Source organism: Cryptomeria japonica, chromosome 9 (assembly GCF_030272615.1).
Source record: "Cryptomeria japonica chromosome 9, Sugi_1.0, whole genome shotgun sequence".
Taxonomy (NCBI): domain Eukaryota; kingdom Viridiplantae; phylum Streptophyta; class Pinopsida; order Cupressales; family Cupressaceae; genus Cryptomeria; species Cryptomeria japonica.
The window spans coordinates 632738024-632753820 of NC_081413.1; the positions used below are offsets into that span (position 1 = coordinate 632738024).

General features: G+C 40.0%; 1 protein-coding gene across 1 annotated transcript in view; it reads right to left on the reverse strand.

Annotated features, from left to right (window-relative positions):
• Nucleotides 1–15797, reverse strand: part of LOC131075710 (glutamyl-tRNA(Gln) amidotransferase subunit C, chloroplastic/mitochondrial) — a 110385-nt gene that overhangs the window by 39008 nt on the left and 55580 nt on the right. The window contains exons 3-4 of the mRNA XM_058012581.2: nt 3141–3196; nt 2614–2668 (exon numbers count right to left, since the gene is read on the reverse strand). Coding sequence (XP_057868564.2) covers nt 2614–2668; nt 3141–3196 — 111 coding nt within the window. The remainder of the gene's footprint in view (nt 1–2613; nt 2669–3140; nt 3197–15797) is intronic.

Below are 15797 nucleotides of genomic sequence, written 5' to 3' on the forward strand. Positions count from 1 at the left end.
CATAATTCACTAAGAGGAGTCTTTGTGCAGTTAGAGAGCAGATCAGGAACAGAGGATTGAATGCCATTTGGGTGAGTAAGGAGTTGGATTACCAAACCAAAGAGATTATGGAGTTGGAGCTTTTGAGTAGCCAAGGAGAGCTTGACATAGGGAGGAGGAGCAAGGTGAGTTGTTAGACTGCCTTTGAGCTATTTGCACTCTGACCTTGGTGTTTACACCTTGAAAACAGTAAGGAACTATTACCTAGCAAACATACTAGCCACTTAACAACCACCTAGCACTATCCTCCCTATCACAATAGCATTAAATATATGAATTTATAAGGCAATTTAAATGGCTCTCATATGCCACTTACTACAGTGATTATTTGCAATAAAGTTTTATCTTGGTTTACGACTGATATACTGCATATGGTTAGCTCTCATCTGCCACTTACAATAGTGAGTCTTTAAAACTGCAGTCATGCAGTAAACTTATGATTATCTTCCAAATACGTGATCAGCTTTAATGATTAGATACTGAGTTGCCTACAACTAAGAAAAGACTACTATTTATAAACCTGAATTCAGCAGAAGTACCCATCAACAACCTAGCAACATGAACCCCATTGACATTCAATTGCAATACATGTATCTTATAAAAGAACATCCCCCCTTCATCATGAACCTTGATGATATACAATCGCATCGTATGCATGTATGGAGAACACCATCTCTTCTCTCCCTAATGAACCTTGATGAGATGCTACTGTATACATGTATGGGTGGAAAACAGAATCATTCCTCCCATTATCCCACAAGTATTCTTGCATCATTCTTGGAATAGAAAACCAATTTTTTTCATAAAAGCAATATTGTACTACAAAAAAGTTATATACTCCAACCATATAAAGGATATTCTATATATAATTACTAAAACTAGTGCAGGCATTCAAAGTCAAGTGATTGGCCTGAAAAGGAAACCAATGCTTTGCAATTCTCACCAAACAAAGCAATGAGATATAGAAGGGGTAAAAACATAGATTTTTAAATAAAAAACATATTTGAAAAATTCAAGGAATTTTATCTTAATGACTTTCCACCAAAATTACCTCCATAAAGACATGTTGGTGATAAGCATGTAATATCAAAAGAGAATTGATAAGGCAGATGGAAAAAATATATTGAGAAAGGGTTTCATAGAACATTTATATTCTGTCTACTTAACTCCTAACATATAACATAAAAAACACAGTGCTTTGAGGTTTTGTGTCCATTTTAGGGCTTTTAATAAGGTTATACTTCAAGATATCTATCCTTTTCCATTAGTTGATGAACTCTTTGATAGTCTAAAATGTGCTACCATTTTCTTAAATAATAATGTTGCAAATTAAATATTACAAAGCTAGAACCCTATAACATAAAGGGTTTCATAGAACATTTAGTGAACTCCTAACATATAACATAAAAAACAGTGCCCTAAGGTTTGGTGTCCATTTTAGGGCTTTTAATAAGGTTATAATTCAAGATATCTATCCTTTTCCATTAGTTGATGAACTCTTTGATAGTCTAAAATGTGCTACCATTTTCTAGAAAAATAAAGTTGCAAATTAAATATTACAAAGTTAGAACCCAAAAGTATGCATACCTAGAAAACATTTACAAATAAAATGAAAATTACGAGTTGTACTAGTTTCACCTAAGAATGATTAAGCTTGTTCTACAACCATCTACCAAATTTATCAATAAACTTGGGCGGGGGGGGGGGGGGGGGGGGGGGGGCGCGCCGGGATGCAAAAAAGAGTAGAACACAAAGCCCATCCATAATTTGAACTAGAACTTACAAGTCTTGAAACCCCAAGTTAAGTGTGTCAACTTTTCAAAAGGTGCCTTTTTCAAATTCAAGTTGAAAGCTCATTCTAACGGAGGCACAGGAAGGAGAGTATTTCAAGAAAATTCAAGCAAGCACCAAGGAGACAAAAAACTTACTGAGATTAGTAGGATTCTAGTATGAAAGCCTTGGAAAACATTGTTGAATGATCCAGCCTAGATTTTAATGTATAAACTATAAAGAACCCAAAATGTTGAAGTCTTAAAAGAATGTAATAAAATAGGACTTTTATACAAAATATGTCGTGTTCTCTTTGTCTAGTAAGTATATTTTTGCTGGCTTCTTGTCCAAATACCAGTTTCTAGTCATTTTAGATCCATACAAGGGATAGGTTTTTTTTTTCGTTTGTTTACAGATAAACCTGATTACTAGTTCCTAGCATTATTTTTTAGTTCCAATAAGTTTTCATTAAAAAGTCAAGTGCGTGCAGGTTCCCTAGACATGCATAAGGTACGAGCTTTGACATACCCACAAAGACCTCGAGTCTCCACACTTACACAAGATTGTGGCTTATGAAAATCAAAGGAGCTTGCAGACTACACGAACAATCACAGATACCATAAAAGTATGGAGGTTTGCACTCTCGAGTTCTCCTTTTTACTTCTTTAGACTTTTTTAACTTTCATATTCTCTCTTTTACACTTTTAATCCATCCACTAAGATTTTGTACAGATACATTCTTAACTTTTAAGACTTCTTTTGAGACAAATATTTTCATTTAAGAAAAGAAACTAATTTTCTCACCTGTCTTCAAAAATGATAGGTGAATCAGGACGCAGATTGCTTGGATTATCAATGTCTGTATACAACAGATTGCAAATAGGTGAGAATGTGAGAGTTGTCAAATATCACTCTACAGTCATAAATCATAAATCATTCAAAAAAACAAAATATACAACTAGTTCAATTAGCATCGAACAAAACTAGCAATAAGAAAATATCTACTAAATGTTGCACCATAAATTTAAAAAATTAAAATGATAAAGGAAAACCTTAATTATAAAGGTGGTTGATCCAAAAATTAACCACGGAATGAGAATATTAAAATGCAATTAGAAATGATTTGCATATTTAGATTCCCAATAAAAATCAATGATGTGAATATCAACTACCTCAGCAATGCTTAAAATAGTAACCACTATAGTCTCAGTCACACTATTTTTTCATCTATCATCTGCAACATTATTTTATAGAGCGAAAAATTCAAATTAAATGATATGGAAAAAAATTAGTTATATATTTACAAGCACAGTCAAACAGTTGATGTTTACCAGCTTGAATTGTAGGTTCAACATTTTCCAGATCAACATCTTGAAGTTGGCCAAACCTGTCAAATTATAATCAAACAATTTTCAAAATCTTCACATAAACTCAGAAACCAAGCTATTTCTTTGAATTGTCACTGAAAATGCACATAAAATAACAAATACCAAGAGAATGGCTCAAAAGTCAATAAGTATGTTGTTCGTCGGCGCTTTACTCTTTCAATGTTAGGCTTTCTTCTATAACAATCCGAATTACTTCTTGTGCTAATAGAAGAAAAAGATACAGAATCATTTGAATAGAAATAAATAAAGTTGCATCCTTGTCATTGTCAGAAGAATGAATGCACAGAATTTGAGAGAATTAAATGGAACGCACTTTAATGTGTATGTACTTATATTTATGATTGAATTGGGAAGTTACAATGGTGTTTGCAACTTACATTGTCTTGGTTTTTTATGGAGAAAACTAACATTATATTAGATCCAAAAGTCAATAGTGTGTTTTCCTCATTTATAGTAAGTACATAAACATTTGCAGACAGGACTTTTGAACACAAATAGTTGCATGATTATATAAAAGAAACATTTGAGCAGATGGCGGAGTGATTGACTAAAATATAAGCCAACATTCAAGAGGATGGTGGTCTGAATGACTAAGCAATGAGTATCCATGTAATGTCCCCTTCTTTGTGATGATGCATTCAGTGGTCCATTGGCCTATTCCGGAGACCCGTAGGCTATGTGCAAAGGAGAATTAGGGTTTCCATCTTCTATGGAGTTCTGATCAAGCTTGTCAGGGGTAGTCAGAGGGGAATTCTTCAATCCTGCTTGTGGTTCCCTTCTAGGATTTTCATGGACTCCAATGTGGCATAACATGCAGTTGACTCTTTGGTGGAATGTGAACTTACTATGTTTAGTAAGTTGGGGTTTGGCTGTCTAGATGGTGCGATGTTACTAAGCTTGCCAAGCTCTTTCTCTGGGTGCGAAGATCATGATTTTCGAAGCAATATTTCATGATTTACTATTTTTAGTAAGTGGCAGTTCGAGCGTTTCTATTTTTGGCAGTCTTGGATATGGTCCTGATCTGATGTAGTTCAGTGGTCTTCATTGCTCAGCCTCATCTTGGATTTTGTTGATAATCAGTATTGGAGTCATAAGTGATTTAATTAAATATTATTTCCTTATCCTAAGGTTTAATATTTGTTTGCCCTCTCGGGTGAATAACTTAAAACATAAAGCACGTAATGCAGAATGATAACGCCATAGATATCAGACAAGTATAAGAGATGTTATCCCATTCCTCACTCTTTGTTACAAGTTACATTCCGAAGTATATAAAGATACCGAGGGGGTGCGAGTGCCAACCGTCGCACCGCAACGACCACCCCTCGGTTGCCAACTAACCATGACAATTACACATAATTAACTAGTCTTATTTTCGTGTACAATAATGCCGCCAACATCATCCCCCCCAAAAGAAAATAAGTCGTCTCCGGACAACTTAATACAAAATAGAGATTACATTAAATAGAACCGTTGACGCCAGTCGAGCCCGGAACTTATACGCCTGCTGCATCCTCGCCTGAAAACCCTTTTCTGCTACCATCTGATGCTCAAGTGCGGATTTCACCATTATTGCTTCCTTCGACATCACAGTCCTCCTGTGCCTAATCCAAACTTGTCTGCAAAACACGCGTTTCAGTCTCAACCTCCACCAACTGCTACTCAAATGATACTGTCTCCCTAGCCAATTTGTCCTCGATAGCCACCCGCGCTGCCCTCTCGGCATCCAACTCCTGGGTACGCTGAGCTACGTCTCACGCTAGTACTGCCTCCAACCTGGTGGTCAGCTCCTACCAAGCCCTCTCTGCATCCACCAAGGCAACCTCACGTCCAGCCGAGACATACTCCAAGTTCCTCAAAGCGTACCATTCCTACCTGGAGGTGGCCACAACCTGCTGGCACAAAGGCTAGGACACACCTCAAATCCTCCATCACACTCCCCAAAGGCTAATAACTGAACTGAATAACTCCCTGGTGTCATACAACTGCGCGGACCTGCAATGGCTTCCCTCTAACTCTGTTTGTTCCCAACCTCCAAATCCGTCTCCCTCTACGGCTTATGGCTTCCCCGCCAATGCTTAGCTGTAGGCTTCTTTCTCACAGTATGGACAACCACAACACTTACCGTGACATCTCTAATGCCCTTCGCCCAACTCCAACAAGTGTACTGTAGCTCAAAAATAAACTGGGGTCTGGGGGCAGTGCCCCCAGCAGGGTCGAGGGGCAGCACCCCTCGTGAGGTCCGGGTGCTACCGTACGATGGTTCCACCGCCAGTGGTGCCACCGCACGGTGGTTCCACCGTCGGTGGTCCCACCATCGGTGTTGCCACCACCGATGGTCCCACCGCACGATGGTGCTACCGTATGGTGGTTCCACCGTGGCTTTCTCTTCTTTTTTTTCTTTTTTTTTTTATAATTTTTTTCTTCAAGCCATAAGGTCAACTGCCGTACGGACCCGTAGGGCCGTAAAAAAAAATTATTTTTTTTTTTTCCAATTTCCTAATTTAGTTGTCTAGAGAGTCTTCGGCTCAGGTCCCCTGTCTCTAGGATCACCCTTCATCCTTCTCGGTTTTCCTCACCCAAGAATCTCCCGCGTTGGTCCCGTGCCTCTCAAGTCGCCTGCCCGGCCTCTCGAGTCCCCTTCCATCCTCTCGGGTGTCCTTCCGGCCTCTCGGGTCCCCTGCGTGCTTCTCGTGGTAGGATTTCAATTTGGACCCATTGGTGGCAAGTCTACTTTCAATGGCCATCCGAAGACCTGGAACCACAAATTCTACGAGGACCACGGTCTCCTTCCCGTCCATAAGAAGAAGAATAATAAAGATTTTGAAAGCTGCGGCCTTCCACACAGGGTTCCAATCGTTGCCGACACAATTGATCTTCGGATTATCTACGTCACCGAGGTTTGGGGCGTCTCCCTTCCAATATTCTATGTATTCTGGCAGGTACACCTCCTCTGTTACTTGCTCTGGTTCCTCTACTTCGAGCCTGTAGCTCTGGAACATTTCATAATCCTCCATCTGCCAGTGGAAGAGCCCGTTCAATGACCCTGTCTCATCCTCGGAGCACTCTCCTAGTTTGAGAATCCCTTCGTCGTTGGGCTCCCTGCAGCCTCGTCCTTCGTTCCTCAGGTTGCCTTCTCCTTCACCCTCCGATTCCGAAGATGATGCCAGTTCCTCACTAACCAACTATGTCCCGAGGTCTATGATAAACTTCCTTCCTCCATTCTCCATAGACAGAGTGTTCTTCTTCCAGTTGTGGGTGGCCTTGGCTGCCACCAGCGACCCTCTCCCTAAGATCGCATCATACCCTTTTTTCTTTAGTGGGATTACCACGAAGTCCAATATGAAGGGTTGCGTCCCGATGGTAACTTGTTGGCCCATCAGTGTCCCGATGGGTTTGATTCCATGCTGATCTGCTCCGAGCAGATTGAATGTAGATGGCCACAACGTCGGCTTCTCCAGCTTCTGCCAGGTTTCTTTTGGAAGAACATTCACTCCTAATCCACCATCAACGATGGTATCGGTTAGAATGGTGCCAAGGATACCCATCTCCACAATGGCCGAGTTCCTTCCAATGTTAACTGCCAGCAGCATGGGGTCTATTGTAGACCCCTCAAGAACATCTGTACGGTGGTTGGTATTGGTGCGTGGTTGGGAGAGATTATTCAGCAACGCCGTTCGTAATTGAGGCATCGTCTGGAGGAGGTCGTGTACCTTCACAGGCACCTCCAGTTTTAATTTTAAAATTTGATTTAGTATAGCATCCTCCGCCTCCGGTTAGCTGGAAGTACTCTTCATACCCTTCACCTTCGCCCTTTCTCGTATCTCTTTCTCAATTTCTTCTCATGCTTCTCGTGCCCTTCGTTTCTCCATCTCCGGGTCTGGGCACATTGCGTGTCTGGCTTGGGCGCGGGTTACGGCCAGCACTTCCTTCTTTGGTTTCCTCGACATTGAGCAAGTTGACGTCGGACTTCGAGCAGGTGGTGTCTTCGTGGTCTCCCGATCCCGCACCATTTGCACAAATATTGTGTGGCCTCTCCCTTCGAACAGTCTCGGGCAAAGTGCCCCCACTGGCTGCACGCTCTGCATTGTACCATCGGTCGACCTTTGGAGTCGTATTGGATCCGGCTCCTTGTGTTGTTATTGTTGTTAATGTTGTTTCATCCTCCCCACCGGTTATCTCGATAGCCTCCCGAGGTTGCATTGTTGTTCGCTTGTTGGCCCGTACCCACTGGTGCAAACGTTGTGGCCTGCTCCGTGAACAGCACCCGGTTCATTTGCGTATTCCGGGTTTTCATGTTGTATGGGCACTCCTTGGTGGAGTGTCCCATCACTTGGCAAATCTCGCAGAATGCCTTCTTCGAGCAAGTACCCTTTGTGTGCCCCTCTTTGCACTCAGTGCACCATATGTCCCCTTTGGTCCGACCGGTGCTTCTCATTGTTTTGAATTCCCTCCTCATTCGCTCTATGTCTTTCTGGAGCACTTGCACCTGTTTGCCAGCCTCACTGTTGTTGCTGCTTTCCTGTGACGAGTCATCCTCCTCGGACGAGCTATCCTTCTTCTTTTTCTTCGATGTCTTGGTCTCGCTCTCGAGATCCATCGCTCTATTGTATGCGTCTTCGTACGATGTAGGTGGAACGATTTTCAACCCATCTGCTGGTTGACTCTCCATTTTTCCCAATAGTTCCTTCAGCCGCCGACTATAGGCTCGGACAGTCTCATTCTTGTTCTGCTTCGTTCCATAGATCTCGGCGACTATTTCATTGTCATCTCTCAGGAGGCGGAACTCTATCCCAAACTCCTTCAGGTCGGGCCATGTGCCGACTTTGGCCTTATCCATGTCTGAGTACCAATCTATGGCCACTCCCCTTAAAGTTGCTAGGAACTGTGTTACCCATTCGTCTTGGTCGGTAACACCGTTCGCTAACCATATGGTTTCGCACGTTCGACAATGGCGGACGGGATCTTCCTTCCCGTCGCCATTGAACTTCGACAGTTTCTGTTTACTCCCCATCGATGGGGGTCATCGTCCTAGAGGTGGTTGTGGCTGTGTCTGGGCCCCTGTGCCGGTCCCTCCGGTGCCGGTGGTGTGTCCTGCGTGGGTGATTGGAGGTACAGTGTTTTGCCTGCCAAGTGTGGCACCTACCGTACGGTTATCCTCCCCTTCGTTGTCACCTGCGCCCACTCCTGGCTCCCTTTGGTGATCCTCACTTTGTGGTGTAAGGGATAAGTTTTTGAACCGATCCCGGGTCTCTTCGACTAGATCTCTCCTTAACCTTGTTTCCTCCAGAAACTCTTCGTGGCTCCGCACCCTACGGTGTTCTGGCGACGCATAGAAATTTCCATCGGCTTTTGCACCCTCCGTGACACCTCCTTGGTTCCCCTCGGGCCACCCTTCGGCAGGTCGTCCTTCGGCAAGTTGCCTCAGCCTCTGTCTACGTTCTACTTGCTGCTCTAGAATCAAGGCCCTCTGCGCGGCCTCCCACTCGTCCGTTTCTGCTTTTTTATTTCTATCTTTATTTAATATATTGGGCATAAATCACTTCCATACATAGCAAGCACACGCCATGTACACAAAAAAAACTTTTATTATTTTTCCTTTCGGCCACAATTTATCTCAACATTGTGTCGGGATTATTACAGGGTTCAATTTCCCCTTTGCCTCTTGCCATCACGCTCTATGTCCCACGACGATTGTTCCGTTTGCGCGTCGTCGGCCTCTGGGTTAATCTCACCGACAGGTAGGCCCATCGTGTCCGTGCACCATCCGCGTTTTCCGTTCCCGAGTACGTCTAGGCAACGGCACCAAATGTTTGCCCTCTCGGATGAATAACTTAAAACATAAGCACGTAATGCAAAATGATAACACCATAGATATCAGACAAGTATAAGAGATGTTATCCCATTCCTCAATCTTTGTTACAAGTTACATTCCGAAGTATATAAAGATACCGAGGGGGTGCAAGCGCCAACAGTAGCACCGCAACGACCACCCCTCGATTGCCAACTAACCAAGACAATTACACATAATTAACTAGTCTTACTTTCGTGTACAATAATGCCGCCAACAATATTTAATTATTTTATTACTGATTAATGATATTGGGAATTGTGCATAATGTGATTTTCTTCCTACGTCTATCTAGGCAAATCATTTGGTGATTGAAGGGGGACGCCAAAAAATGAAAGGAGACTTTATTTTATATTCAACAAAGTTTATTTTATGCCAAAATCATGGTCCTCACTCCTAGGCGCGATTTTTGACTAAGGAAGTGGGCGCCATACTTGGGTCCACCACTTGAAATGAAATGCAATTTGGAAGAGGTGAATTTGGAGGCAATTTCATTTGAATTCCAGACTTGAAAATCTATATATACAGGTGTTTGGCTCCTCATTTGAGCATCCAAAGAAAATATATTGTTATGCTGTCGCAATGACTCCAGACTTCTTTGAGGGTGAAAACCTCCTAGATCTTTCTTTGCAATTTTGAGTGTGAGACATCACTCTTAGCTGTGGTTCGAATTTGTGAACTACTTGGTGTTCCTTTGGATTGCATTTGGTGTGTTTTTTGAAGAGTTGTGTGCTGCTGCGTTTTTTGGAGTTGCTGGTGCGTGTTGGCTGGAAGTGTATTTTGTTCGTGGCTATTTGTGTGTTGGGTGCATCGTTCTGGGTGAAGGCTCGTTAGAAGCGTATTGGAGAGACAATTGTTCTTCTACATTGGCGCGGCATTTGGTGAACTCTCTAATTTGTGATTGCAAATCGAAGTATTCAGCTGTAGTGCCATTTCCAGATTTGCATTGGGTTGCGTGCATCACTCTTGTGGCTTTCAATTTGCTGTTTTAAGGTATTGGCTTGATCACTTAAGTTATACTATTCATTTGCATTTGGTTTGACGTGATTTCATTTAGTTTTGGGAAAGTTACGAGCATTTTAGTGGATTTGGGTGTGGCTGGTTCTGCATATTATTGACTCTGATTTCAGAACAGCAAGTAGTGATTTTTATTGTGTGAACTTTGATATTAAATACTTGAGATATGTACTTAACTCTATCTTCTCTCGCATCTCTATTTTTGTAAGATTGTTTCAGTAGTACTGATCAATCATTCTTGTTGCATTATATGGTATTTCCCACTGAACAAGTGGAAGAGGATGGCTTAGCCGCCTTCTTGTTTTGTAATTCAATTTTTTGTAATTTTGTCCTCCCACTGAGAAAGTGGTTGAGTGATATTGTCCTCCTACTGAAATATGCGGTTGAGTGATAGTTTTTATGTATAAGTCCTCCCGCAGCATAAGCGATAGAGTGATTTGGTTCTGGTTATGCTCTTGTTCCCTTGGTTGGTTTACCATCAAGTTCTTGGTCTTCATCCTGCTGAAAAGTGGAAGGGGCTGGCTTGCCACCCGTTATTGTATTTCAGCAATTCAGCAGATTATCACTAACGATCCCCTGCTACTGTATGCTCTCACCCTCCCAGTCTGGGCTCTCGATGATCAAAAAGTGTAGGGTTCTTTCCAGTTGTTTGGATTTCTTTATTCTAACCCTAACGGGTGATTGGTGTAATTGTGATATTGCTTTGAAAAAAAAAAAAAAATAGTGGGAATATTACAATCCATCTTGTAAGAGCTGTTGGGAACAAAAAGAAGATAAAATCTTGAGATCTAATTCGCGAAGTTATTTGAGTTATATTTAAATTTTTTATGTAATTTTTATTTTATGGCTGAGCAATGCACATGGGGGTGACTGGACTTACAAAATGGCAATGCCTCATAGAAATAAATGTCAAAGAATGCATGCCCACAGCATATGGCTTGTTCATGGTCCCCTCACCTATCAAATCAAGTATTTGGGTCACTAACTTGTGTTAAGTGTGTTTTGACGAGCATAGATTATGTCGCTGTATTTGCTCTTTGGCTGCAGCATAAACTACCAAGAAACAAGTATGGGTACTTGTTCAGAATGGATACAATTTTATCATTTATGTTAAATAATCAACATTAACCTAACAAAACTTTACAAATAGTTAATATTTTATAATTCAATCTGTAACGAAGTTTATAAATATGATTTGTGATTTATGTTGAATCAGTTCTGCTTTTGTTCTTTTTTTAAACCTTTACAAATTTCTTATGTGGGTTCATCTAGGAAACTGCCAGGAAATGTCATGTCCTTTTCAGAAACATCTCGAGAACTCTGTTGTATGACTAATGGTTTTGGTTAAGCTAGTTTTTTTCCTTTTTTAGCTTTCATAGATCCCTATCATGAATGGCATTTTCAGGAGTTTTCCAATAAGACACCACAGATTCTAAGGAACTCAGACATTTCCATAGAGAACTAGAATTAAGATCAGTACTAAAACCATTTTGGTTCAGGTTCTAGAGAATCAAATAATGTAGGTTTTACAAACTAGCAAGACGCTCCATACAAATGAGAGGGTGTGTCATAAATGTAGTTTTGATGTGTCAAAATTTCATCTCCCGAATTATTTTTAAGATTCCTATTAGCCCGTTTGACCTTTATATACATTAACACAATGTGCATACTCAAACTTGACTAAGACTTAGTCGACCAAAAAAAATTCAACCCAGCAACTTAAAATATACTTAGATTTCCTAAAAATATGTAAATTTTATGAAAAATACGATTATAAAATGCATCAAATGAGTCTAGCATAGCCAAGGGACAATGCTCTCAATGGGATTGAGGAGCTTTCAAGACAGTACAAACCTTCAAATCCACTATAAGATCTTTCCAATTTTTTCAACAATACCAAAATGCTAGTGTGCTACTTTACTTTCAGCCATTGTTCCACAAGGATGCCCCTGCCAATGCCCGCAACCCCCCCCTGCCCCCCACCCCGCAAAAAACCCAAAGTTTAAAAAAAAAAAGACTTTTCGTACGAGGACATCCCCAAAATGTGGGGGACGTCGCTCTACCATTGTCTTTGAGACATCTGCAAGATGTTAACCTTTGAGAGAGGATGTTACATTGTCCTCTATATGAGGACATCGAAGGGACTTTGGGACATCCTTGGACATCTTAGGTTGTACATCCCTAGGCACCCCTCAACCCTAAAAAGAACACACAAGCATCCCCGACAAAGAAGCACTAAAAAAGTGTCCTTTTCAAAAAAGAAATAAAAGGATCCTTTATCTAGTGCTCATAACCCTAACCTCACCCACACCCCAAGGCCTCACAAAACCTATAAAAAGACATTTCAGCCTCATTCCAAACCACAAAGGAACTTCATTGACTGAAGCTAAAAACTGGAATTAGAGGCAGCAAGCCAAGAGTGAGAAGATTGCAAGAGTGGGACAATATTAGGAGAGGTAAAGTGAGATCAGCAAGAAGACTTAAGAAAAGTGAAAGCATTTGCTAGATTCAACCCATCATCAAGCCTGAAGGTACAAGCATTTATGATTTCTTCATTTCTCATTTATGATTCTTATTTTAGATTTTTTCATTTCATTCTTAAAACTTAATTCTAAGATTTATTTTGGTTTGTAGGCTTGTTTGTAGCATTGTTGTCAAAAACATTTAAGTTAAATATTAGGATTTCATCTTGTGTATCATCTACTTTTGTGCTCCATGCAACTTTAAGTAACAGAAAATGAAGTGAAAACCTAGTATGACCATTTAACTTCACAATTGTCAATTTATGACAAATAGTATTTAGGTTTTTTTAAATCATTTTTCAAGTTATTTTGTAAAATAATGCACAAATGTTTGATCAAATATTAAAATCGATCATAAAATTTAATTGTCAAATTAGCATTTTGATGTGGTGCATCCTCTACTTCTATGCTTCATGCAACCTGAAGTAAGAAAAACACATGGGAAACCCTTGTTTAACAAAGGTTAAGCACAACGATTTCTATTTGTGCATCCTCTACTTCTATGCTTTGTGCGAGCTAAATTAACAAAAACCAAAAAAAATCCTTGTCTTGCATTATGCTTTTAAATTATAAACCTATAAAAAAAATTATCATTTCTTACAGTGTCACTATTAATATGAGTTCTCATGACATGAGTGAGGATGAGAGTGAGCCTCAAGAGGTTGAAGTTGAAGTAGAAAATAAATCTGATTATGCATCTGATGATTCAAGTACAATTGCAAAGAGGGATGAAACACCTAGTTCTATTGGGAGTGCAAGTATTAGTTGCCCTTCCAAATGTTGCAAAAATATGTTAGAATCTCTTTGATCTTAAGTCCCCTTTAAAACAATTTGTAACTAAGTTGCAAGCAAAGCTTGAGACATCTAGGGGCACTAGGTTGTGGAAGTGCCACTTTTGTAAACTTGAATTTCAAGGTAACATTATCAGAGTCAATGGCCACCTCCTCCATGTACGATGCTTGGGTGTAAATGTATGTACAAACTTGGCAAAAAACCTCAAATATAGAATTGAGATAAGTAAATTATAGGGTGCCAATGAAAAAAATGCAACTACATTTGCAACTAGCTTATTTTTCATCAAGATGAAGAAATTATGGAATTTTCAAGTAACCAAGATATTATCCATGTACCCCTTGAATTTTCACTACTACTGTTAGAATGCAAATTTTCACCAGAAAATGACAAAGTGACATTTTTAACCATCGGCACGCAGATCCTAAGGATGAATGGAGGCTTAACACGTCTCATATCTTGTCTAGGCATGGGTAAACTGCCTCAACTCCATTGTGGGCTATAAATAGAGATTTTGAACCCATTTTGAAGAGCTTTTTAGGAGTCTTTTACAAGGGTTTCAAATCTGCTGGGCAGAGTTAGAAGATTCAGTGAGTACAAGTTGGTGAAGTTGTTTGGGTGACTGCATATGTGAGTTTTTAAGGCTTGACATCAAAGGCCTGTGTGAGGGCATGTAAGAATGATGGCCTATGAGATCATTGGAATGATATGTACCCTGCTGCAATGTTTTTTCATTGGTAATTAATAAAGGAAAGTGTTTTTTTGACTACATAACTAGCCAATCTAATAAGAACCCCTGGTTGTGACTGTGTCAAGTGGTACCAGAGCAAGTTGTTCGTTTGGAAGAGTTTTGAGGAGATTGTGGAGCTACATTGCTAAGTTAATATTAAGGTGAAATGTAAGGATGTAGGATGTAGAAGTTATCGAATATGCATAAAGTTGTGTTGACTAACCTCCAATAGAGACAAACCTGGGGTAGAATGTGCACAAATTCCTCCACTAAGAGAGAGTGGGTAGAGGAAGTGTTAGGAGGTGCATCTTCCAAAGTCCTAATTGGGTAGAGGGTAGGTGTGTGAGTGAAGTTGCAAGTATGAAAGAAACCTGTAATTGCAGAGACTGTTGGTTATCCTCCAATAGAGATAATGCTGGGTATAAGGTGCACAAAGTTCCTCCATTATGAGAAGGTGGGTCGATGAAATGTTGACAGGTGTGTCTTCCTTAGTCTTAAAGGGGTAGAGGATGGAATGTCTGTGAGTTTGTTGCAGGTATGAAAGAGAACTTGTAACTATAGAAAAAGGCTTGTGAGTTGATGAGTACTTGAAGGTGTGCGTGAGAAGGTTGTTGCAGGTTGCAGATTGCAGAAGGGTAGAAGAAACACAAGAATCTGAAAAGATGTGTTTAAGAAATTTTGATGAAATATTGTGAGACCTTTGTTGCAGGGAGAATACTATAATATCAAAGGGTTAATACCCTAGAGATTGGAGCAATTGTTGCAAGAAGAATCTTGTAACTGCAAGGGGACACATGAGTCCCAGAGAGAGAGGTAGAAGAAGATTGCAGAAGTAAAGGAAGATGTCTTCAAGAAAAAGGATGAGAAGGGTCATGAAGAGATGTATGAGAATCCTATTTCGGGAAGAATAGTGTAATGTCCCCTTTCCGAAGAGTGGCCTAAGAGACCATTTAGCCTATCTTATTCTCGTAGGCTAAAGTCGAAAGTGAGGGAATAATTTAAATTAATTATTTAATATTATCCGATAAAGTACATTTTAAGAGTAATGTTATTTAATTAATTCAATAAAAAATTATAAAGTGACTTAAGTGAAATATTAAACGGGGAATAATGATGACACTTTATTTTCAGGACTTAAGTAAGTTATTTTAAGCAAGAAATTGAAAATGTTTTTGAAATTGTTCTACAGGTTGTATAAAACATTGTTTTGGAGCTTATTTTCACTATGCTTGGATTATTTCTTCTATTTGATAATTTGTAGAGTTTCATCTAGAGCTGAAACCCTAGAACAAAAACCCTAAGGGATACTAGTTTTGGTAGTGCAGGATTATATCCTAGCTAGTTGCAGAAGAGGTCATTCAAATTTCTCACAAGAAATTTTGGGTGTTTTATGCAAAGAAAAATCTCTAGGATTGCCAAGAAGACTAGACACCATAAATAAATAGAGTCAACAAGTTTGGTGATGGATTCATGTATAGTAGGTAATACCATCCATTCTTGAAGTGTGGGATTCATTCAGCAGTATAGAATCGATTTTCATGGTGGACATGAGGATTCTGTCTCGTTTATGTGTCAGTGTGTTGCTCCTTTGGACACCATTGCATGATAAACCTTATCGACCCTTGTCATTGTTGTAGCATGAGATAGTTGCAGTTTGGAAGAGGCCATGGTAAGGCGTTTTGAGTTAT